This window comes from Labrus mixtus, chromosome 6 (genome assembly GCF_963584025.1).
Source record: "Labrus mixtus chromosome 6, fLabMix1.1, whole genome shotgun sequence".
Lineage (NCBI taxonomy): Eukaryota > Metazoa > Chordata > Actinopteri > Labriformes > Labridae > Labrus > Labrus mixtus.
In genome coordinates, this window is record NC_083617.1 from 21,873,388 (window position 1) to 21,898,143 (window position 24,756).

A 24,756-nucleotide genomic window follows, 5' to 3' on the forward strand; every position below is an offset into this window, starting at 1 on the left:
CATATGGGATTAGTTCTTAAACAGAAAAACTAGCATCCAACACTGTTATTGAAGAACATTAAGTTCAAGTATTAAACATATAGTGCAAGTATGTAGAAATACTGTTTTCCCCATTCCTTATTTTAAAACATATACAACCATTGAAGACAGATAACTGCCCACCCCTGAAACCGTGACAAGTTTTTTCTACAACAACCATGCTGCCCATACTATCTCAACAACAAACAACCATACTAAGATTTCCAAGTAGCATAAAAAAATACATTCATTTTCTAATAGCTTAAAGCTTACTATCACAAACACACACAGGGCACAGTATGTACCAAAGGCTCTCAAAGAAAAACTGGGCTACAAATAGCATAGACCTTAAAATTGGGACACATTTGGGATCCACACCATAGGGAATTAATAGTTTAACCCAGTGTCATTCCTTGGCCTCCTCCTATCTAGCGAGTCTCTAATTAGATAATAAGAGGGCAGCTGGAATAACCAAGGTCTTCCCTCAGGGGTAATTACAGATGAGGAACTCTGGTTTAGGTCAGAGAACCCTAGACATTGATGTGATGTGGTGTAGTTTCTATTTGAAACAGTTACTTACAGGTGATCCAGATTGACCCATGTCTCCTTTGTCTCCCTTGGGTCCAGGAAAGCCCATGACACCACCCTCCCCTCTGGGACCTTCAGGACCGGCTGGGCCTGCGGGGCCCTGCTCTCCAGGCTTCCCCCTGGGTCCCTGAATTATAAGAGGTCAGTGTCAACTCACTTAGGGGCAGGGAATATCAAAGCTCATCTCTACATACCATTTGCTGTCACAATTAATGGAATGCTATCACAATACATGTGACATTAAAACTGCTTGGTTAGTAATGCAGAGTACTGATAAATTATTGTCACCTTTTCTCCGTCCAGTCCCGGGGGCCCTGGTAATCCAACTTCACCCTGAAGACACACCAAGTTTTTAAAACCTATATCATTTTAGTTGTATTCTCATACAGAGAATAATTCTGAATACATCTGAATTCAAGACAATAGTAATTTCAAAACTGTGTCAAGTTAAGCCAGGAGGGACAAGGAGTCCAGCTGTCTTTTTTTTTTGTTCAAAGGGCTCCTGTCAACTTAATGTGGCTATCGGACACACATAACATGAACTATTTATTTTCTGAGTGTAAAAATTGCCATTAACTTTTGAAGACTAGTGTGTCATGAAAATTGTTTTAAAATCTGTCCTACCTTGGTACCAGTGATACCAGGAGGTCCCGGTAATCCAGGGGGGCCCTAAGAGGAGAATGGATCACATAATTTAAAAGAATTGAAGTATAACCGTGTTTGCTCATGTCATGGCTCATGCCTGGAAAGTACTTACCATCATGGGTATGTTCCGGATATCCTGTGGAGGAATATAAAATGTTAGTTGTACAATTTATTATAATATTCACTTTTTCTACATGCAAAAATTCCACTCAATTACAAAACATACATTTTCATTGTTTTGGATTTCAGCCTTCCCTGGTTCCCCAGTTGGGCCTGGAGGACCCTACAAGGAGAACAAATACATTAGTTACCTTCATCATTAGGAAAGTGATTATAAATTGGTCATTTGTGCTACATGTGTCAAAAGTTGCAAAATGTTGGTATGAGCCTGCAAGTTATGACTTACTCTTGGTCCAGCTGCACCTTCAGGGCCTACTTCCCCCTATAGGTAGATGAAGGTATAATGTTTAGTTTCCCAACAAACATTCTAAACTTGTGTAAGTATAATGATGATTAAGTTGTCCAATTTTGCATTCTTTCAAAATTATGTCTTTCTTACCTTGTCTCCCTGGCCGCCTTTGTCCCCCTATGAGAGGAATATCATACTTTTATTGCTTTGAACTCTAGCAGTGGTTAAAGTTACTCCATAATCTTGTTGCAGGCATTGCCTCATATGCAGATATATATCCATTCATTGAACTATTTCCCTTTACCTTGTGTCCCATGAGGCCTGGCAGTCCTGGTGAGCCTGGTTCTCCTTTTATTCCCTGGGCTGTAAGGCTTGGCTCTCCCTTGTCACCCTGCATACAAAGAGGATCAAGTCTTAGGTGAACTGACTATATCTTGCAGCAGAAAAGAAAAATAACAAATGGATTTGACTGAAACAGAGATAGATTGATGATGTCCAATATAATACTGTAAATTAATACTCCACTGGGAAAATGTGTTTTGTAATTCCCTTTCAGTATATTTTTTGCCATTATTATTTAAATAGGAATAATATAATAATTACCCATAGTCCACTTGCTACTATTTAAATGCAACATATCAAAGTTTTCATCAGATATTTAAGTTTGCTCAGTTGTCAACATGTATCCTGTGTAAATAATTAGGTAACATGATTTGGTATGATAATTACATGAAGGGAGACTATTTTCAAAGTTGAAGACTGGCTTCTGTCAGATTTATATATCCATGACTTTTGTTCAGCCATCCACAGACTTACACATGTAATGTCAGTATGATAGCATGCCTTCAAACAAATTCTAAGGGGGTAGAAGAGATCTTAAGGTTCTGAAATGTTGTATGTTGGTTCCTATGGAAATAAATTGTAATACTAGCTTAAGTCAGAATGATATTCTCATCAACCTTGTCATGTACTGGATGACCTGGACTTCCCCTTGACCTGCTATGATTCCCATCAATAGTTTATCCTACCCTTCCCTGATACGAGGCTTGGCCGAGTGATTCAATTCATGCAAACCCTGATGGATACTTAGTCTATATTTCCCCATTACACCATTGGCTCAGTGTGTTTCCAACATGGGATCACTGTCTAATATTAACTTCCCACAGACTATATTTTACCATCCAAAGGTACCTGTAATAGGGGAACTTCTGCTGAAAGTAAAGGGAGTTTTCATATGCCTGATCAGTTCTGATTAGTAGAGAACTGGTGTGACTTTTTCACATGTCAGCAGACTGATCTTCAAAGGTCTTCAGACCTCGGCTGAAACACAGACAACCATGGGCTGGTGCAACCGTTGATCCCTTAAAAATAAGCTTCTCAAAGCTCCCTGTGACTCTGATGGAAATGAAGTTCATGATATGGGGATACAGGATTTAGGTAAAAGCCAAGTAGCAAGAAGGTAAGTGGATTTAAGAATATTTTGTAAAGAAATATTGTCATCATGGTTTCTTACCATCCATCTTTGATCCAGATAGATACAGAGAATGCATGTATGAGTGTTGTTAGAAATGACAAATGGTATCAAAGTGTGTAATGTGCAACACAAAGGAAATTGCACAATTCTCCAATCTGAAGAAATTAGTACTGGCTAACTATACAGTACCATCCATCATAAAGACAACAGCACTCCGACAAATACCAAGTAAAGAACAGCCAACAACACAGAGATAAAACACAAAACAGTAAGACTTTATGAGAACATATGCAAGTCACAAACAAAAAACACTCGTGTGATGAATATCTAACTTGACAGATGGCCAGTTAATGTTGACACATGACTGACAGAAGCACAACCATTCAGTTAAGATGCTCAGTCCAGTCCTACCCTGTAGCCTCTCTTTCCAGGGATGCCAGGAGTACCAGGGACGCCAGCCTGGCCCTTTGCAGCAGAGGAAATACATTTATGACCTGGTGATTTCATTTGGGATATGTAATAAACGCCAGACACACTGTTCAGGAAATTACTTTACCTTAAACCCAGGAGTGCCCGGGAAACCCCGTTCTCCCTATAATGTCAACAATGGCATAAAGGTCAAAGATTGCAGAAAATGAAGAAAAGGAGATCAGATGTTACTCTTTTTCTTCAAAAACGGACCTATGCGGTCTATTTCATGAAATTACATCCTTAGATTTGGCAAACAGGGTACAGGCTAATAGGTCCAAGGGGTCAAGGGCCCCCTAGGCCAAAGTCTAAGTACAATGTGACAGTTAGAATGCATTGTAATCATGAAGAGACACTCAACAGCTACCAGGAGAAGCAATATTACCACAAACACATGCAAACCAATTACACAGACTACATATTTCAGTCTGGCTGTCCTTCCTATAAAAGGAGCAGTAGATGAAGGCCCACGGTATTAAAAAACAGTTAATTTAAGAATATACTGAGAAATTAAAAACTGTTACAGATTAAAATCTGTCATGTGCTAGCCACAGCATATAGAACCCTCTGAAACCCGCTGTTAAAAATAGAAAGGAAACATGTATGAGTCATTAGTTCATCTGTGTTGATACTCCTCCTTTAGGTTAATGAGTAGAAGCTTTAGAGATGATTTACTATCACAGCTGTGACCACACAAGTAAAGACATTGCTGGCGGGTTAAGGGAGTTCCTACAATCCAAATCCCAGTGGACTCAGCATGATAGTTGTACACAGAGACCAATGACAGTTACCAATGAATATATTATCTTTTAGAGCTTGGTGAATTTTGTGAGGATCCACAATGCACCAATAATTTTTCTCCACACAATTGTACACGCTTAATCTGCTTAAGCAATTAATTATTTGGCAGTCAGTTGTAAGAGTGCATCCTTGGATACAATTTCTTTAATATAAATTGTTGAAAAAATCCATATATTTCATCAAACCTACCATAAAGGGAACCCAGAACCACCTCATTGGCAAGTAGTTGGATCGTGAAGTTGCTTGGTATGTTGACTTAAAGTTCAAATATACCTTTTTAGAAGTACAATCAGAGAACAGTCCAAATAGTAAAGGGGCTGTTAATATTGATTGTGCTAAAGCTCCTACTATTACTATACGTAGATGTCACATCTACTACTTATTGTCACTATTTGTGACTTAATAAACTGAAGAGCTTTTTAGCCAAAGTCCGAATATCACATTATGAGAGTATTGTAGCCTTAAGGTTACAGTAGATCTTGACAGTTCTTTTTACACCTATAGATAAACTGTAAAATGGAGATATGAGAGACTGCATATAGATGGAGTATCTGGAAGAGCTAAAGTCTGTGGTCAGATAAAAGCATTGCAGGACCTCAATTACAGCCATCATCCTCAGGAGTACCCTGGTGCTGACGGACCTAAATGCACTGAGAGGTTCTAACAGACACTCCCCAACAACCAACTGCCCCAAACAGGAAACAACACCCCCTTTTGATCTATGACTGCTCCAATCAGATTTTAGCATTCCTGTGGTTGCCTCAAAAGTTTGTCCGTCATCCACCTGCTTTCTATTTAAACAACGTACTCCTGTGAAATACATCAAGTGTAAGCCTACATGGATTTTTCATTGGCATGACATGTCATGATTTATCAATATGCTAATCTGTTTGTTGAAACCATGCAGCCACAGGCTCTCCAATTCAGAGAAGTACCAGGAAGGACGAGTTCAAACCAATCAGTCACTCGCAAACTAAAAACAAACTGCAATTATCTTACATGCTGGAGGATCACTCGTTTTCATTCTGTTGTACTGTAGCCAAGTCATCCTGTCACACTACATTTAAGAGGTAGCACATCGTGGACATGCACTTTTCACTGCCAGGGTTTCCATAAAGTACACTTGTGTACTCAACTTGTGTCCATGTGTACTCCAAATAGTGAAATAGTATGATTGGCTGCAGCACAACAGGATTAGGCTTAGTATGTTGGTGCAAAGTTTTGTTACTTAAACCAAGTAGTTTAAGTAACCAACACATTTTTTTCTTCAGATTTTTCAAACATTAAACAACATATTAAAGATTAAAATCAACATGTTTTCTATTAACTGAACCACCAAAGATTTGAAACCACTACCTACAATTCTGATGGATGTTTAACTTGGATGTGGTTATTTTAAGCGTTGGATGTTAATGGCAATATGAGGCCAAGAATGCTGTTTGGTGGAGAAAGACTTTTGTTCCAGTTAAGCTGGAGGGCTGCTTGATAGAATCTTAAGTGTAGGTTTTGTCAGTCCTTCCAGTCAGTCTGCCTTTTACTCACACAATCTACAACCCTGTCATTCTTCCACTGTGGCATCATCTGTTGTTTTTGTTTTTTTCTTGTTAAATCCTGGAGTTTTGCATTTTGGCATACAAGTTGTTTTTTCTGGAAGGTATCAATGCTTTACCTACTCTGCCCAGAACTAGTTCATTAGCTGGTGAATTATAATCTGTTATTGGCAGTAACTGACCTAACATTTCCTCACAAAAAGCAAGCGTCACATCAACGGCGCAAACGCCATTACTTAATTAACTGTCTTATCACTAGAGCCAGCTTTTTTCTCAGTGGGGAAAGGCCAACCACCATCAAAGTTTAGCCTAACATGGATTGTCTTGCTTTTTGGGTAAGGCCTCAAAAGGACACTCAAGTAACCGCATTTTTCAGTTGGTGTTCGATGCTTGTGTCAGGGCCAACTGGTGTCACTTGCACTTTCTCCCTGTGTCATATTCATTTTTTCCTGCCTATATTCTTCACCAGCTCATCCCTGTCTCTCTACCACCATTATAGCCACTCCTACTCCCATCTGTACCTGTAGTCATTATTACTGCAACCACTAGAGGTCACAACTGATCAACACATGAAATATGGGTTTTTATAACCTGCATGCTTGCACTGCCAGTCTGCCTGTATAAAATACTTGGGGAGAATAATAAAACGAGGATGATGAAGAGATGATTTGATTGCCATCTTTCTCTCTGCTTATAATATTTCCTCCAGCTGGGCAGCTCATTGCCTTGCATTTGCAGTGAACAAAAAAGACAGGAAGAAGCAAGAAGTGCAACAGTTGGCATACACTCTCCCTTGTCATGAAATCCAATCTCTCTGTCCCTCTCAGTTCCCACATGGAAAGTTAAATTCAAAGCTGTGTTCGAAGGCAGAGATTATTGGATCAGTCTAGAGCAAAATGGTATTTCATCATAGTGACAGACGGGACAAGGTCCTGCGGTGGTACTTGTGTCTGCTTCCTCTATGGCTAGACATTGGCCTGTTGCCTGCTGAGAGGTCTAGAACGGAAGCGGTTGACTCTACAGGAGTCATCATTTGTGGTCACCACCATGCAGACAATGGCGGTCATCATGTACAGTATACCACAAAATTCCTATAATGGAACACTTTGTTTCATTAAGCCAAGTCTTTAAGATTATATATTAAACAGATTCCCCCTGGAATAATGAATCCTTCACATCTAAAGCAACCACACTGTTACATTAACTCTTTATCATTAAGCGGCATAAGACTTTCCAGATAGCTGTTTCTAGACAGTGCCAATGGATATGCACTTTGCTTGAAGTATTTCACTTTGTACCTTTTTTCCCCATCTGTCTATTTTTGAGGCTTAATGTGATAAACACACATGCTACTACACTGCTTGCATGGCCAAAAGAGGGCTACAGTAGATGCAGGTCAGCGAGAACTCCTGCAGAACTGGAGTCCTTAGAAGGAGCAGTACAGTAAATAGAGACATAAGGTAAGTAATTAGCAGTAATTGATTTAGAAGTAAACTGCTGAGGTACAGTTATGAAGAGACAAGAAAAGGTTTGCAGAAGAAACGAAGCCTGGTTCCAGACCAGTTTATCACTGCAAACATCTCAAAATGGTTATTTTGCTTTGGTTCATCAATGGCCCATTGATAGCTGGTTCTCTTTTTAGTAAAACAATATGCTATCAGAACGTTGCAGTCAGGAATCAGAATGGAAATCTTTTATGTTCAAGCTTTATAGCTACTTGGCCTCACCCATGGAAACTAGCAGTTTGTGCATCCATAAACACTTGTTTATGGATGCACAGGTCATTGTAAGTCAACTTCAGAAGACATTCTTAAATTGCCATATTAACTTTATCAACATGAAGACCATCGAGTCAGTTGCACGACAATAACTAAATGAATCCTCAGTTCAAGTGTTTGTCATTATTGCAGGAAATAGCATAACTAAGTTACCACAAAAATCATTCTATTACCATTCCACTGCTATATAGCTCTATGATTTTAGTGCTCCACCACAAACAGCAGCTTCCCCAATAAAATATGAACTTTTGAGTGCTCTTGTCTGTTATCCTGCCATGCATAAATTCACCTCGACATGCCACACACACGCAACTTCATGCTAGCCTGTCAATCTACCTTCTCTCCCCTCTCTCCAGGGAAACCTTGTTTTCCTTCATCTCCCTGCAGAGTGGGTGGAAACATCAGCACAAGGAAGCAGCGGGATAGTAAAAATTTCAACCAGTGGTACATCAAAAGATGAGCAAAGCTCAGAGGAAAAGGGAGTTTTCCTTCTTGAAATGGACCAGACAGGAGGGGAACTAAATCTTAAGAGTTCAAATGAGGGGTCTTCATGTTTGTCCCTGGATACAAAGAGCAGGTGGTTACTATGTAAATTAAACAAAACAAGGCCATAGCTACTACAGGAAAACATGACAGGAGCATGTCAACGGGATGACCTTCGAAAGCGTGGCTCTGACAATGAAATTTGATTGGCCTATCCACATGGCAGTCCATCGTCCTGAATTTTGATTGGTTATCTACCTGCTCAGAGGTGGACTGCCAGCTTGTTATTGCAATAATTCAATGTAGACATCTTCTTTTGCCGTTTATTTGTACTCCTACTATTTCAGATATATTTTTTCTGAGTCAGTTTTCAACATTGAACATGGGGGCCAATCCAAGTTGTATATTTTAATTAAGAAACATATCCCAGGGTATGCAACAACTAGCTAGCTTGTAGCTTCCCTAAATGTTTGTATGTGATGACACATTTAGCTTCTATAGGTTCTAAATTGTAACAATTCCAACTCAATGCTACTTGGGCTACTAGGCTAGATGTTATTCTCAAGATGCAATTCTATCCTTCAAACAACATGGATGAAAGTTTTTTCAACAGCTTATAGCCTGGTCAAGAGAGAGGGAGCATCCAGAGCAACAGCATATCCTAAATGTGATCAGCCCACCTGTGGCGAAAGCTGTTCCCAACAGGTTATGACACAAACATTAAAAGGTAAACATAAATTTAGCTTACCTTTATTCCTTGCTCACCCATGGTTCCCTGTAAAAGCAGAGAAAACACTTTAAATGTAACACATATTACACCGGTCCACTAGATGGAGCACAAGATCCTCTATAGGCGTTAAGACAAGAGCTGAGGGAAGTGTCAGAGGCTCAACGGAAAACTTTGAAAGCAGTTTGCATCTCTTAAAAGAAGTTATCTAATCCCTGATTTGCAGCCGCTGGGAAAGAAGGCATCTGTGAAGGCCTCTCCTCTGTCCTTTTACTGACCTTTAACTCAATACCCTGATGTGCTGGTAGAGCTTATGCTAGAAAACAGGAACAGGATTTTGGTACGCTTTCATGTGCAAACAGAGTGAGATGAAAGAATGGTGGGATTGGAAGTTTACAAGGCAATAATCTGCAGAGGAGCTCACAGCAACAAAGTTCTTCCAGCAATCCTTACCTAAGAAAAACTGCAGTATAAACTTCAGAGGGACCCTCTGTTTTTCAATGTGACCTTTATAGTCGCAGTGAAAACATAGTAGCTTCAGGAAAAGTCACTTTCAAAAAGAGCCATGCTATAGATATCTGCTGGGGTTTTGTTGTGATAGCAGCTCCCAAAACAGATGATGGGGATGCTGTATTCTAGTTGTACAGGATTTAGATGAAAAAAAATAGTAAATTGGGATCATTGAGTAAAAAATCTTTTTACCTCATCTTCTTCGGCTGGAACATTAAGTGTTGAGGTTATATTAAACATCATGAATTCATGGGTATTAACTTCATATTAACAATTAAATCAAAGAAACACAGCTGTCCTTTCTTTATTGATAAAAACACTGAACGCTACTTGGGTTATTTGTTCCTTATGTGTGATATTTGGTTTCATCATTTTCATCATTTTTTCATCATTTTTTCTGGTTTTATATGCTCTTTAGTGTGTTTTCCATGTATCCTGTGCATGTTTAGGCACATCTATTTGCAAAAATTTTAAGTCCGCGTAGACGCGGCTTCTCCTACATCCTCCTGTTAGCTGTAGCATTAGCTGCATGTAACACTTGGTTCTAGCCCCCCTCGAAAAAAAATGTGCCAGTGTGACGTCTTGTCAGTGTGATATCACTGATCTAAGCCCATTGGCTCGTTGTGGCAAGCCCAGCAGCTCATGTTGCATGCCCATTAACTTCTGTAGCACGCCCACAATATGCCGTAGCCTGCGGTAGCAGAAGTCATGCTAAGGTGCTAATGTTTTTGCTCTCCTCGGACGGAGCCAGTGGCTGCATTCCCAATATGGTAAAAGGGGCACGACTGACCAATTACGGCAGAGCCGACAGGCCGACCAAGCAGATCAGACTTGGCACACGTGGGGACTCTGAACGTGGGCACTTCAGAGCGTTAGAGAGAGAGTCAGAAGCGAGCCGGTGCATGGAGCGGCAGTACATGAAAACAGACACTTTTTTCAAACTTTAGCTATTGTGAACGTACTTTAGTAGGTTCATAGATTAAATATATGAACCCCAAAAAGGGCATAATATGGGCTCTTTAAGATCATCAATGCTTAATAACAGGTTATTGGATTTTTGATAACCAAACTCATTGGAGGTTTGATTTTTTTTTTTTAAGGTTACCTATTGGTTTTTTTTAAGGAAGAATGTGCAACTTTTTGATCCAGCAGATGTAGACCCATGAAACCAAAACAAACTGCTGTTTGGTGACATCTCTGCTATTCTAAAGCCTCCGCTCTCCTCCAGCGGCAAACCTCCAACCCCTCTCCACTCGCATTCGTACGAAGGAGTTATGAATTATGACGCACCATTATTAAGCACCATTAAGCGCAAGCGGCAGACAAAACTGTCCCTTCCTCGAGCTGCAATTGCCTGTGGCCTGCATTGTTGTGTTAGCAGGCTAATATTAGCACACTTAGGTTAACTCATAGCTTCATATTGTACATACATTTACACAGAAGGCTGTGATCTAAACACACTTATGTGACATCCAAATAAGAAATGGGTAGGCTCTGTTATTCTTCTTTTCTCTAGTCCTTGACTTAAAACAGCTTCATAATCAAGGCCGTCCCGTCCATGTAAACATGATGTAAACATAGCCCTGCAATAACACAGCTGACAGGACTCACACTTCTCACTCATTGTAGACAGTGTAAATGTCACACATTCTTCCTTGAAGACCTGATACTGTTATCTGTATAAAAAGGACTTGATTAAAAAAAAACTTTGCACAAAGTGCTAGGAACAGCTGGCCAACAGTGTGCAAGGGTGAGAGTATGTATAATAGAGTTTGTTACATGCTAATGTTAAAACATGCGTTTTAAGGAAACCAAAGGAGGTTTAAGGGAAGCTACACATCTTGATTTCATACGTGTTCCAATTCTTGATTCCGCTCATAATATATGATATTGTAGACATATAATATAGAGTTAAAAATATGTATATCATTCATGCTAAAATCTGGCCTCTACTATTCATTCTTGAGGATTCCTCTGTATTATGATATAATGATTTATATTTTTTGCTAATTATTTGCAGTTTTCTTTTTTAGTCTTGTTTTTCAATTTTATCAATCACATGTTTTGCATCTCTCCTGTTGTCGTCTACAACTCCTTAAAAGTCAGTTATTCTATTAATGCCAAATAATAGCTTGGAGTCGTGTTGATCAGCTTCGTGTACATGTGCTTGTGTTTGTCCTCTAGAGGAAGTCTGTTAAGCCATGGAAAAGTGTAGAAGGACAAACACGTGGAGAGTGTGGCAGGCATAACTCACTTTGCCCCCCACAAAACTTCAAAGCCAAGGTTAAATCCTTTAGCCTGCTGTCTACACACTGTGTTAGTGTCAGTGCGTGCACATGTGTTTGTATGCTTTGTACATCTCTGTTTGTTCAATACTAGGGAGACTGTTATGCAATAACCCAACAAACATGTTCCATTGAACAAATGTCAAAACCATAAATGTGGGAGCAGATGCTACCTGAATCATTTTGTGAGGTCAGAGTCTCGGTATTTATTTGATATGGCTTCTAAACAAGTTTCATAGCGTCATTTTATACTTTCATTTACAATCTTATATAAATGGTAATATAATGTTTGCTAGAAAAGGCCAGACAATGCTGCTGAGATGGCCCACTGTCCTAAAATTCTAAAATTAAGGTAATATGGGGATCCAGTAATCTGAGGTAGGTATGTCTTGTTGAGGTCTTAAAAGTTACAGACTTTTTAAACACCTCATACCACATGGACCCTAACCCCCAAACAGCATCCTCTATATCTTAAAATCAAGCAATCAAGCAAGAACCAAAAAACTGCTGTTCCTGTAACAGCATCTTCAGACTTCAAAATTCAGTCCCCATAGACCCCATATTTTAAAATCCATCCATCCATCCATCCATCCCTCCATCCATCCATCCATACCACTTATCCTATATCCCATTCAGTGTCATAGGGGGCTAGAGCTGTCATTGGTAAATTTGGGGTCACCAATTAATCTTACCAGCATGTGTTACCATGAGTGTGGGAGGAAGTCGGAGTACTCAGAGAGAACCTATACATGCAAACTCTGCACAGAAATACATTGTTCATGCATATATTAGATGTGTTGCTTGTTGTGCAGAAATTGTACCAACCATACCTTTCAAGAAGACTATGCTCCCCTTTTGCTGATGAGTGAAAGTCTTCCACTATCATATAAAGCACTAATTATCAGATAGGATGTATGCACTTATGATTCCTATCTAAATGGGATGCCTTATTCACTTTCTAAGAATTTCTCACCCGTCATTATTTTATAATTTTTTCCCTCATCCAACTATGGGTCCCTCTACTGTCGTTCCAAAACAAACAGGAAACCTGCACCCAAGAGGCCAAACTCATGGCTTAGGACCAATTTCCACGGTGGCAACATCCCATTATGGTTGTCCGTGCTCAAATCCAATATCTTAAAAGCCAAAGCAGCATCAATAATAGCACTACATCAATCAATTTAAAGACCCTTGCTTCTATCATCCATCAGCTTAATATAACTTTCATTCCATCGTAGCAAAAAACACAGCAGATTCTAAGAAATCTGGTTATATTATTGAGTGTTTCATTTGTAACTTGTTGTCATGAACCCCTGAATAAAAAAAATACTTTGAACAAGAAAACGTTTTACAAGTAGTAAATGTTATTCAATTAGAAAGTGGAATACCTTTGGGCCTTCAAGACCTGATGTGCCGACATCACCTCGATCACCCTGAGAAAAAGATGTGGAGAGAGACACAGACTATAACGCTGATCTAAAGTGCAAGGTGACTTGCAGCAAACACACAGTAAGCGGACACAACACAAGACAGGGACAAAGATTCTCTCTTTGAGATTCTCTCTGTAATAGGTCTAATAGGTAAAATATTTGATTTCTTAAAACAATTAAACTGGATGTTTTTCAGTCAGTGAAAGCAACCAGAACAAGAGCAGCCTCCCTCATCTGGGAAAGACCACCAAAACTGTAAGAAATATAATGTGATGGTTTTAAGTAAGTAGTAAGTATTTCAAAGCCATTGTAACCATGTCTTTGATTCTAATTGTACTTTTTCAAAATGGTATCCATTCAAGAGCTCACCTTTAGTCCAGGCACACCTGGCTCACCCTGGAGAGAAACAACAAATGATGTACAAATATGTACAGCCAACATAACATATGCAGTATTAAATATTGACAGATTCACATATAAACAAGGGGCTGAACTTGAGGGTTTAAATCTTTCCGACCAGATGCTTCAGTAGTTTAGCTATTACTGCTAATGCTGAAGCCAATCACATGAGAGAAGCACTTCTGTGAGCTTCAGTTGTTTTCCACAGTCTGAGGCGTTTACAGGACCCTGTACGCTTCCCTGAACTCTCAATCAACATTCCTCCTCCTAAATAATCCGTGATGCATTTAATGCATCATGTGGAGATCTATACTCATCCACTCAAAAGGCAGTGTGTAGTGTTGTGTAGGCGAGGCTAACTTTCTGAATAGCTGCACTTGGTCCAAGTGGAAACATCTTGACTGGATCCTTGTTTCATGTGGCCTGTTGTACTTGGATCTGAGTGTGTTTGTGTGTAATAACTGAAGTCATCATAAGAGACCAAAGTGATACGTTAAGCTTTTCAGAACTGTAATTATGATGTTTTGACAAGAAGAGAAAAATGTTTACCTTCAGTCCCAGTAAAAGCTGCAGAAACAAAGTAGAAAACACAAAGCGGTTGACATCACACAAACAACCTTTCACCTTTGAGAAGGGTCTGGGAAAATAAAGGAAGAGGAATAAGTGAACCAAAGCTTACCCTTGGGTCTTTTCCTGGTTTGCCAGGCTCACCAGGTTTACCCTGTATGTAAGGAGCAGAAATTGTTTTTATAAAATCAAAGGAACTAGGCACAATATCAACAAATGTACCAAATATGGACCCAGTTAGAACCCAACAGCAATTAAAAATATCTTTCCTTCCAAAATAATTAAGCCAAAGTAGCAAAACAGTAAATTAAACTTACAACAAAACTGAACTTTAACTTAATACTTAGAAGACTGACTGCTTGTTTTAGGTAATTTGGTTGCATCAAGAAAACTAATATCAGCACCGGAACTTGAGAGTCACAGACAGCAGCAAGTGAGGTTTATATTTCTCTAAGCAAAGAGAACATATCTGTCATATTCTTATCTTTGCCCCTCTCTGGGAAAACTTTGATAATCACAATACTATGCTTGTAACATGGATTCTCCTGTTTTCAAAATGTGATGGTTTGTGAGTCTCAACAGCTCAGTACTGTAGAATGATTTTGGAAAGTAACATATTAAATTGCACCCGTTGGACAGTTGATCCTAATTGAGTTGATTAAAATCTTTTTATGATGTTTATGATTCTCTGCCCAACACATTTTGTTTTCTGTGTAAAGCTGAAGTATTTCTTCAGGTGGAAACTCAACAGGTGTAAAAACTGAACTCAAACTGGAACTTACCGGTGGGCCGCTGCCTCCGTTAAGGCCTGGGGGTCCGGGGGGCCCTGGAGGTCCTGGGGGTCCCTGCGCTCCAGGGTCGCCCTGCTAAGAGACCTTGAGTTACAACCTGCCTTGCTGGATGGAACCTCTTCACACTGGTCATGCTAAATCAACAACCTCACACTCCACCTCAAGTAACTTAAGGGTGGGGGTGAAGAGAGCAGGGTTAGCTGGGGAGCAAGCCAAGCGGTTATGATGCTTGAGTGCAATGTTTCATTCTGGACTCAGGGAAGTTTTACCTGGGCTAAAACATTCTACAAAAAAAAAAATTCTAAAAAAAAAAAAAAACAGAAAAAAAAGTTCCCTTTTAATGTTTTCAGAGATTTCTCTGTTCATTCGCTCAATTTGGGACCAATTCGCTTATAGATAAAGACAAATTATCTAGAGTAACTAGGTCCAGGTAAATGTTGGGTCGTGGGAATGTTTTAAAATGTTGAGGGCCAACCAAACACACAATATCCACTGTCAGTGACCTTTGGTTTAAGTGGTTAAAGTCATTGTCCGGGTAATTTTGGACAAAGTCCATCCCTGAACAAAGACAGTTCTTATAATGTTGCTGTTTTTGTTAGCAAAGTTTGTTACTTCACATGATGTAACAACTTCTGTCACCTGACATAGGCCACTGGTTTGTAACGGTCCAGAGAAAGTAAGCATAGTGCACCTTTAGTGTGGTTAATTTACATTATATCGATATCACTTTGTTATTCTGTTTTTCTATCTTCTTTGAAGCGCAAGGCACTTGGGAAAATGTGACACTATAATGAAGGTTTTTATTGTTTGTTTTGTTTTTGGAAAGCTGCAAAGTATCATGGGTAATAATTACAGTCCTGGACCTGCCATTTTTCAGCAATGGTTGTCAAAGGTATTTCACCTCTTCTTTGTTTAGTTTGAAATTCTCATTGGGAAAATACAGTTAGAGATCAGAGAACACCCTGACTTTGTTATTTATTATTACTACTTACATTTGAAATGAATGAATGACCTTGACTTTGATATCATTTACTTTTTCTGTAGCTTCTTAGCAATGGACAGTTATTCTGTGTGTCGATGTTCCAAGCTGCCAACTGACAGCAGGAACCCTGGAAATTATCTCAAGCTGAAGCCAAGACTAAACAAAATAAAATGAGTACAGGATATGAAGAGAATTAATACACCTCAGCGGCTGTCTGTTACACATCTGAATCTGTTTCTCTGTCGTTTAAAGCAAAACTAATTTCCCGTACTCATCATTTAGATGTCAAAAAACTATACTCAATTTCCCGATTGTATTGATATGTTATACAGAAGACACCCCCGAATGGAAATAACCATTGTTATGGAGGGCAGCAAGTTTACATGGCATGCCGGTAATATATGATACAGACAGTACAGTATTTATTTGCACATATGGTCTGACTTAGGGAGTTCCTAACACAAAGCACTGGCTCTACTTCAGTCACTCAGCAATCACTGTGTTGCTGTAGGAATACACACACACACAAACAGTAGCTCAGGACTGCAGAGTGCTGCCAAGCTTCTGAGATAATGGAGAACATATCTAACCACATTAGATCCATGTTTTGTCATCCATCTTCTTCTCTGCACGGCCCAATAAGCCCACATGTGATTCATAGGTCTGGACATGTCAGGCCTTTTTCAGGCCTTATGGACACTGTTATGGATCGACTCCAGCTGCTACACTAATAGCTGATATAAGAATGTGCTGTTCTGAACAATTTCAACACCATTTTGTACTGTGGCCTGGCTTAGAGCAGCCAAGACACAGTAGAGGTTGACTGGTTGTCTTTAGTTCTCTGTTTTTGTCTGTTTGTATGTCAGTAGGATTGTAACAAAAACTGCCTTCTGGATTTGAAGGAAACTTTGTGGAAGGGCTTAGCATGAGCCAAACAACAGGCATTATTTGTGGATCTAACTGAACGCTTTTCCTACAGCCCCCAGAGTTGTCGCACCTCATTGTTAACATGCTATAACTGTTGCTAAAGATAGAGGATACAGATGTGGCTATTTATTGAAGATTTGAAATAAAAATAAAAATGTATTGGATGCAAACCAGAATTTAGGGAACCACTTTCATTTTGCCATTTTCATTTCTGTTGAGGGTAAACTGAATGAATTTTGTTTTCCAATTTCTATCAATTCAACTGTTCGTATCTACATATGTTTTAGTATTTCTATCCTCACTTGCCACAGACTACCACTACTTAAATTTCAAGCTATTTCTTTGAATTCCTCTTCACACAATATTGACAGAAAATAACTTGAACTTTTAAAATGTCTTAACATTGAGCAGCAGTAGCAGCCAAAAGTTGGTTAATTTCAACATATTTGCAGGGAAGGGAGCGATTTTGGCGGCAGATGGCGGCGGTCAACATCCACAGGGCGGGCAAAGAAGAAGGGGCGAGAAGGGGGCAGAGAGAATTGTACCTTGAGGCGTTTTAGGATTAGAGGGCTTATAGAGGGCATGTTGCGCACGGTGATGGGCAACATCTGCCGGGGGCAGTCACAAAGCACAGGTGGCCAGCGGTGAAAAAAGGTCACAGGGCAAAGGTCACCAGGAGGCCAGAGAAAGGAGAACGAGGGAGGACAGGGTGGAGGGATGTGGAGGGAGAAGAGAAATAGAACATTAGAGTGAAAGGCAAGGAAACGGGAAGGCAAGGGAGAGAAAAAAAGAAAACAAGGTAGAAGGAAAAAAGACAGAAGAGCAAACTACAGGCCTGGAGTGATGGAGGGGATGGTTGATGTACAGTGATGCTTCTTTTTTTTCCCAAAACAATGCAAATGCTTTTTTTCTGGAGTCTGTTTGTTTAAAGTCATCATGTATCCCATATTTGGGATTGTTGTGCATCAATGTCCCCATGAATGTAAGCCAGGCCTTTAGATTGCAGCTGAGCAGAGGTGGGCACCAGTCTTGCCACAAAGAGAGTACAGCAGTACAGTTACATAGCACATCCAGACTTACTGTGGCCAACTGTCCAACACAGGGCTGTACAATACGTCGCTTCTGTTGAGATGACCAGCATGATCAGATACAGGTTTAGGAGAGGATAGTACAGGTATGATCTATATTCTTGCTGCTACATTCCCCCATTGTCTCCAAGTAGAACCAGCTGCATCCAACTTACCTACTTTTGACGTAGCTTATATATAGATGTGTATATATTTCCACAATATTTATTCTGCAAGCACCAATAAAGCAAAGACTATCCCAATAGCCATATACCACTAGGACGTGTCTATTTCTAAAACCTCTAAATATTGAATCTATAATTTGGTCCATTTTGGAAACTTATTTTTCCCAGTGTGAGCTCAGTCACACCATTTTTAGTAGTACAGTTGAAAGCCAAAAAATATTACAGTGCTTAATGTGCTACTTCTGTGGAAATGTATACAGCATGTTATGAGTAAATATAAGTAGGGGTATAAATGTTGTAAAAGTAGGCAAATGTGCAGCTTTGTCCCTCACCATGTCCCGCTATCCACCACAAGTTGAAACAGGTTTTAAAGTCAAAGGCTGGCAATATTAGAATGAATTCTTATAACAGATACAAATTGATGGATGTTTAATATGTTGTCTTTAAAATAGATTGACTTCAGATAGGTTGTGTTTTTACAGAGAGTAGTCTTGATAAGTCAAAACATTACATTTATATTTTATTTTCTGAAATGTAATTGAAAGTTAAAAATAAACATCTCTAAGTAATAAATATTTTTGTAAATGAATTTCTAGTCAATACAACATTTGTACACTTATGCTAAATGTAATTTCATTCTAATATTGGTATCCTTTGATTTGGAAGAAGGCACAAGAAACCTTAATTTCAGTAACTATTCAAGGTGATAGTAACTGCATGAACCAAACCAGTAGCAACTTTGTTACTTTATCGATATCTATACTTTTTAGGGTGGAGAGTAGAGGGTTGAAGATCACTTTGCTCATGGGCAAATCTCTGGCTATCTCTTTGTGGCTTGACTTGGTGTCACCCCCACTGAGAGTTATCTTTTGGGGTGTTTTCAGGCACCCACAAACCTTTAACGTCAGAGCCTGACTGGAGCGCAAGGCAGCCAGGGTTTTCAGAGGGAGTTCCTGCACAAAGAGGCCCTAAACACCAGGGAAGTGGTCATTTCAGTCAGTGCTGGTAATGTTTGCAAAAAGCCGTTATCCTTCCACCCAAAAGTGCGTCATCTCATCTCAAGATTTAAAATGTTCAGTTCAAATGGACATCTCCAAAGATGTATTTCTTTTCATACACAAAGTTAGATGTCAAGATGGACGCCTTTTTGTAAACAAGAGATCTTGAGTCAGGATGTGATTAGCCTCGCCTAGCAATAGATCTAAAGCAGGAGAACAGATAGACTGCTATTTTTCATGTGTTCCCAGTGCCAATGAAATCATCTACCCATTAAATCTAAAAATGTTTCCTTTTGATATGGACATACTAGAGCTATTATTTGTGAAACCAAAACCAAAGAGAGATCAAGTTTGTCAAAAAAGATTAATTATAACTGACCACAAACTGTTGGATGAAAAAGGGATGCAACCTGATAAACATTTAGCAAAAGGTTTAGGAATTAACCAGGTTAACTGTTTCCCACTGCTTCCAGCCTTAACACTAAGTTAGGCTAACCACATCCATACTCCAGATCTGCATTAACACACAAGAGATTGATCAATTGTCTAATCCAACTCTCACAAAGAAGAAAACGAATCCCAAGGGCCTCACTTTTCTATTAACCATGGAGTGGCTGTTTGAAATGTGCTAGCTGCCATTCCCTTACTTTCTGCTGAAATACAAATAACACAAATATTTGCTGAGCTTGCTGGCTTTGTCCTGAAAGGCAAACCGTCTAAGCACTGAACATTTTACCTCCCCCTACAGTTACCCCCCAACCCCCAGGGGTCTCACTACAGGACAGAGTGTCTGCAGACACTCGGAATGGACCTCCCATGCAGACTGTTGTAGGGAGCTCAGAGAGGTAAATGGAAAACAAATTCGACATGCGTTCGACATCTTGATATCAAAGGGGAACTTGGACTCATTGCTTGATAAAATCATTCGACCTGAAATTCTCTCTGGGTCCTTTTTCCTTTGAACACCTCATTCTGAAATATATGTAGCCTGACAAAGTATTTCCTGTTGAGAGATGTATATCACAATATGATGCATGATCAATTACCAATCTGAGCATTGCATTGTAAAGCTTTTTCAGGTGGAAACAGGTAGCACAAGTTTAATCATCTCAGTATTCGTATTTATTGAATTAAAGGTTGAATTATGCTGGAAATGGATTTTGCTGTCTGAAAAATCCCCCTTTACACAGGAGACTCTTATTCTTGGCAGCTCCACACACGGACCTTTATCACGCCTGACTGTATGCTCCAGCCGATTGCTGGTAATTGCTTTGTTTTTCCCTCAACTAGCCAAACCCCATAGATGACAGGCCAAAGAACTGCTTAGCTCCGCATGTGCTACCCATCATTGAGCTACTTGCAATTTGCTCGTCAAGCTTCTGTAGTAGTTTCTCCTCTTCCAACTTCAGATTTCTGTAATTTTCTGACATTACAACACTGTACATAAAGATCCTGTTATAATCTGTCAGAGTACAGGTTATAATCTGTCAGAGTACAGGTTATATATCAGGATCAGTCCATTAAAATAGCATTTACATTGCAATGTTAACAATAGATTCAAATCATTTCAGAAATTTAGCATGAAGTTATAATTCATTGAGAAGAAAACATTTTGGTTGTGAAAATTGTGAAGATTTTCTTACCCGGTGAGTGTAATCTCCACAAACACCCTAAAGAGAAAAGGACAAGAAGGTCTATTCAGAAATAAAGTGACCACATATAGTAATGTAATGATTTTAGGGTTTGAGATTCAAAGAGCGCTTTTGTTACCCTCTTTTATTAAAACCCCCCAGCTTTTAAGAATTGCAATGCTTATTTTGTAGGAGTACTCCACTTGATGGAATTAATAGAACCAATTATTACTTGCTGGCAAAACAGTCAAATTATTGCAAAACCACGACTCACCTTCTCTCCTTTGGGCCCAGGATCCCCCTAAAAAGTAAGAACAACACATAAATGAGATACAGCAAGGTAAGGTATTTAGCAATAAGATTAAATGTTAGCAGGTTATTATTTCAGAAATGACTTTTATACTTACTGGGAGTCCTTTATTACCACGCTGACCCTGAAAGACAACATCAACACAGACAGTCTTTAATGTGAGTTGAGCATTGGTTTACAGCTTTACAATGAATACAACATGACTCAACATAAATCCCTTCAATAAACATGAGTGAAACGAGGAAACATGTCAAGGGATCAATCAAACTAATGAATAAGCTGTTGCAGGAGTCTCTTCCAATTACTTTTTTGGGCAAAGGTACTCAGTTTGACTTCCCATCAGGCCCTGGGGTGTGCCCAGTGTAAGTAGCTGTCAGAGCTCAGCGAACAGTTGATTAATGAACTCAGGGAGAGGACCCAGTAGGATACATCCAGAGCACCCCATGCTGGTGACCTCACAGTCACATATCTAAAGCCACATTGTGAAGGCAACAGCACCTCCATACATTTACCAGACAACCGCTCAAAGCCCTTTTCAATACAAGCTGACATTTGTCAGGAAAGAGACGACGAAACAGGAGCTCATTACAGGGCCATTAATCAACATTAAACGTTATTTCAACAGTATCCGACCTCACTCAGCTTCCTGGAAATTTTGTCATTTGTGCTAACCTGAAATTCAACAGGGCTGGACACAGAAGGCACAAGTCCCCCTCTTCTGAAAACAAACCCTAGCATAATGACTTCCTCCCGTCTGACCAAGAGCAGTGGTGCACAAGCAGAGCCAAGAGGGAAGCTAATGAAACCAAAATAAGCAGGATAAAAGCCAGAACATCAACACATTGTGGACACTGAAATGACAGACAAGCTAACATCATTATGAAGAACAGAACCCTTTTATCCTGGAAATGGAAATAATTCTAAGGATGAATCTAATTGGTGGGGAAAATATCCAGTTAAGGAAAGTCAATAGTCAGACTAAGATGCTTTTTATGGACTTCACCTCCAAAGAAGAACATCTTTTTTGTCTTTAAATGCTCACTTTTTATGCCTTCCACGTTATAACTATAAGATCAGTGTAATGGCAAAAACTGGAATGATTAAAGTAAGGCTACTAAAATCTTGAAACTGTTTCACGTACGGCGAGTCTGTCCACAACACTAACCTCCACAAGTCAATTTTCCACCTTAATAGACATGAAGGACACACAACTTCTGAACTAAAAATGAAAACTGAACATAAAGTTAAACAGCCCATGAAAGCCGGAGATCTGCTCACTTGCTTTTGCTCTTTAACAGCTGATAGTCAGCCAGAGTAAGTTTTCTTCAGATCATAAGTTATGAACAACAATGACATGGACAATTTAGCAAACCTAGATCTTGTCTGTTTGCACTGTACGGCTCATAAGGTTCTGAAGGATTTAAGATAATCCTTTATCATAATTTAATAATAGTATCTAATATTAAGGATTTAGGAAGACAGAGTACTAATACTGAATATTTAAATGTGCTAAATCCATTTCAAGTACAGTCAGATCATTGTGTGCCATCATCAAATGTCACCGTTTAAGCTACTGACCCTGACTTAAAGCAAGAGAGTAGCTAACAGATTCCATCAGTGTTGACCCCTTAGCTACATGTCACCCGCTTTTAGTCCACTGCTCTGTTTCATAAATCCAGTGACCAGCCCCAAGCAAAGCAAGTTTGTGTTAATATTTTGTATTTTCTTTGACTTGTTGGTGGTAAATTTCATTAAACATGCCCAAAGAGCCTATCCATTGACTGCAATGTTTTCCAGCTATGCTAATGAAGAATTCAGACTGATAGGACTGCTTACCATGTCTCCCTTATGTCCATTCTGTCCCTGTACAAATAGATAAAACAGAAAACAGAGATGGTTAAATAGCTGGATCAATTTAAACAAAACCCCTCACTTGATTTCATTGAGAAAAAAATAACTTCTTTGGGATATTCATGACATGTTTAACCCCACCCTTTAATAACAGTAATGACACTAATAGAGATTTTATTACCATAATGATCATAATTATTCTTAGCTTAATTATACTCATTATCATTACAGATAATCACAGTTCTGGGCAGTGCAGGAGCACTCAATTTCACAGTTATTTCACTCCGACAGGAAGGTGGGGAAACTCACAGGCTTGCCATCCAACCCGATTGGACCCTTTGGATAAAAAAAAGAGAGGGAGATGTGTGAGCACATATGGAGATTTGCAATGCATCACACAGTTTCTACTACAACAGCTGGCCATTGTACAATGCCATTTGAAAAAAAGGTGCTGCTTGCAAAACTGGATGAAACTTTTTTAAGTGGAATATGTAAGTTGTGTGGGTGTAGATGAAAGAAGTAATATTGTAAAATTAAACAAAATTTACGATTAGCTGTCATTCTGGATTGTCATACTATCTATCATGGGCTGGGCAGGCCTTTCAATGAACTAGAAAATATTAGTCACTCAGGACCTCATGAATACAGTCACAGGAAGAACGTTGGAAATACCTCTTGGCAACTTTTAAGATGGAAAACAAAGACTTTGTGTCACTCGGAAGTAACAAAATAGAATTTTTCTTTCCAAACCAAACTCGAGTACTGTTTAGCGGCCCTCTTTGCTGCCACTGTGGGCCATAAAGTATGTGTTCCAACCATACTAATAATTAAGACTGTTCAAATGTATTTTACATCTTTATTTCTTTAGCTCACTCAAATAAAATCTCAAATATCTAGCCATTACAAAAATATTCAAAACATAAATATGACCTGGACAGATATGACAGACCATAACCATGACTTACTGGAAAGCCTGGAAAGCCTCTTGTTCCAGGTTGCCCCTAAAGAGAAACAGAGAAACAATCAGTGTGTTTGTGATACTTCAAAAAGGCATAGAAAAAACAGCAGAGTAAGAAGATCCAGTTCTCTCCCCCAATCTGTCCACAGAGGTATTTACAGGGTACTGAAATTGATTTTGACGTAGCGATTGATACTGTAGACTCTGGGGAATACATCAAGCATGTGTACATGCATTCTCTGTGCACAGGAGGAAATCAGACACTGCAAAGGAGCGCTGAAAAAAAAAGTCCAACAAGCACTAATCTAATAAACTTGTACTACGGAGAGAGGGTGAAGGAGCTCAATGAGCATATGTCAATAACAATTAGCCAGCACTGGCGGCCTGTTTTAGTTTTTCTACCTGGCTTGTTGGACTGGTACAAGACATTCAATATCCTCGGGAAAAGCAGTGAAGGAAAACTAAAGAAGCAAGGGAAGAGAATTACAAGGAAACGTGACTAATGAAACAGATTGTAGGGATAGAGTCACGCAACACTGCTGAGCCAACATGAACAAATGCTTCCTTCAAAAATCATCAATCTTAAGATGAAGATCCAGGGAATCCAGTTTTAAGTTATTGGAAAGCTTGTAACTGTAACTTAATTTGGGATTCCTTTCTTACAGAATACTTTATTCAAGATTTAACACTGAAATATTGTTGCAACCCAAACGTGTTGCAAAAGAGTTCCGGAATATAGAGACATCCATCTGCTGATGAAGACCAGATGTAGTTGTTCATTATTTCCCTTTTAACAGTTTCTTGAAATCATTGTGAGTGTGCTGTAAAACATCATGTCTCTAAAATATGACTTCTTTGCAGCCCATAGTCGAGCTGTTAAGTTGAAAACCTTTCACTAAGTGGAAAATATCTTTACACTCATCC

The 24,756-nt window shown here is 39.2% G+C and overlaps 1 protein-coding gene across 1 annotated transcript in view; it reads right to left on the minus strand.

The window, feature by feature from the left end:
* Positions 1-24,756, minus strand: part of col13a1 (collagen, type XIII, alpha 1) — a 58,907-nt gene that overhangs the window by 17,591 nt on the left and 16,560 nt on the right. Inside the window, exons 6-29 of the mRNA XM_061040516.1 lie at positions 23,840-23,875; positions 23,184-23,210; positions 22,860-22,886; positions 21,121-21,147; positions 20,988-21,014; positions 20,726-20,752; positions 18,981-19,052; positions 14,915-14,998; positions 14,245-14,286; positions 14,115-14,132; positions 13,536-13,562; positions 13,125-13,169; positions 8,963-8,989; positions 8,068-8,112; positions 3,691-3,726; positions 3,546-3,599; positions 1,965-2,051; positions 1,811-1,837; positions 1,658-1,693; positions 1,478-1,534; positions 1,364-1,387; positions 1,231-1,275; positions 895-939; positions 599-733 (exon numbers count right to left, since the gene is read on the minus strand). Of these exons, the coding sequence (XP_060896499.1) occupies positions 599-733; positions 895-939; positions 1,231-1,275; positions 1,364-1,387; positions 1,478-1,534; positions 1,658-1,693; positions 1,811-1,837; positions 1,965-2,051; positions 3,546-3,599; positions 3,691-3,726; positions 8,068-8,112; positions 8,963-8,989; positions 13,125-13,169; positions 13,536-13,562; positions 14,115-14,132; positions 14,245-14,286; positions 14,915-14,998; positions 18,981-19,052; positions 20,726-20,752; positions 20,988-21,014; positions 21,121-21,147; positions 22,860-22,886; positions 23,184-23,210; positions 23,840-23,875 (1,077 nt within the window). The remainder of the gene's footprint in view (positions 1-598; positions 734-894; positions 940-1,230; positions 1,276-1,363; positions 1,388-1,477; positions 1,535-1,657; positions 1,694-1,810; positions 1,838-1,964; positions 2,052-3,545; positions 3,600-3,690; positions 3,727-8,067; positions 8,113-8,962; positions 8,990-13,124; positions 13,170-13,535; positions 13,563-14,114; positions 14,133-14,244; positions 14,287-14,914; positions 14,999-18,980; positions 19,053-20,725; positions 20,753-20,987; positions 21,015-21,120; positions 21,148-22,859; positions 22,887-23,183; positions 23,211-23,839; positions 23,876-24,756) is intronic.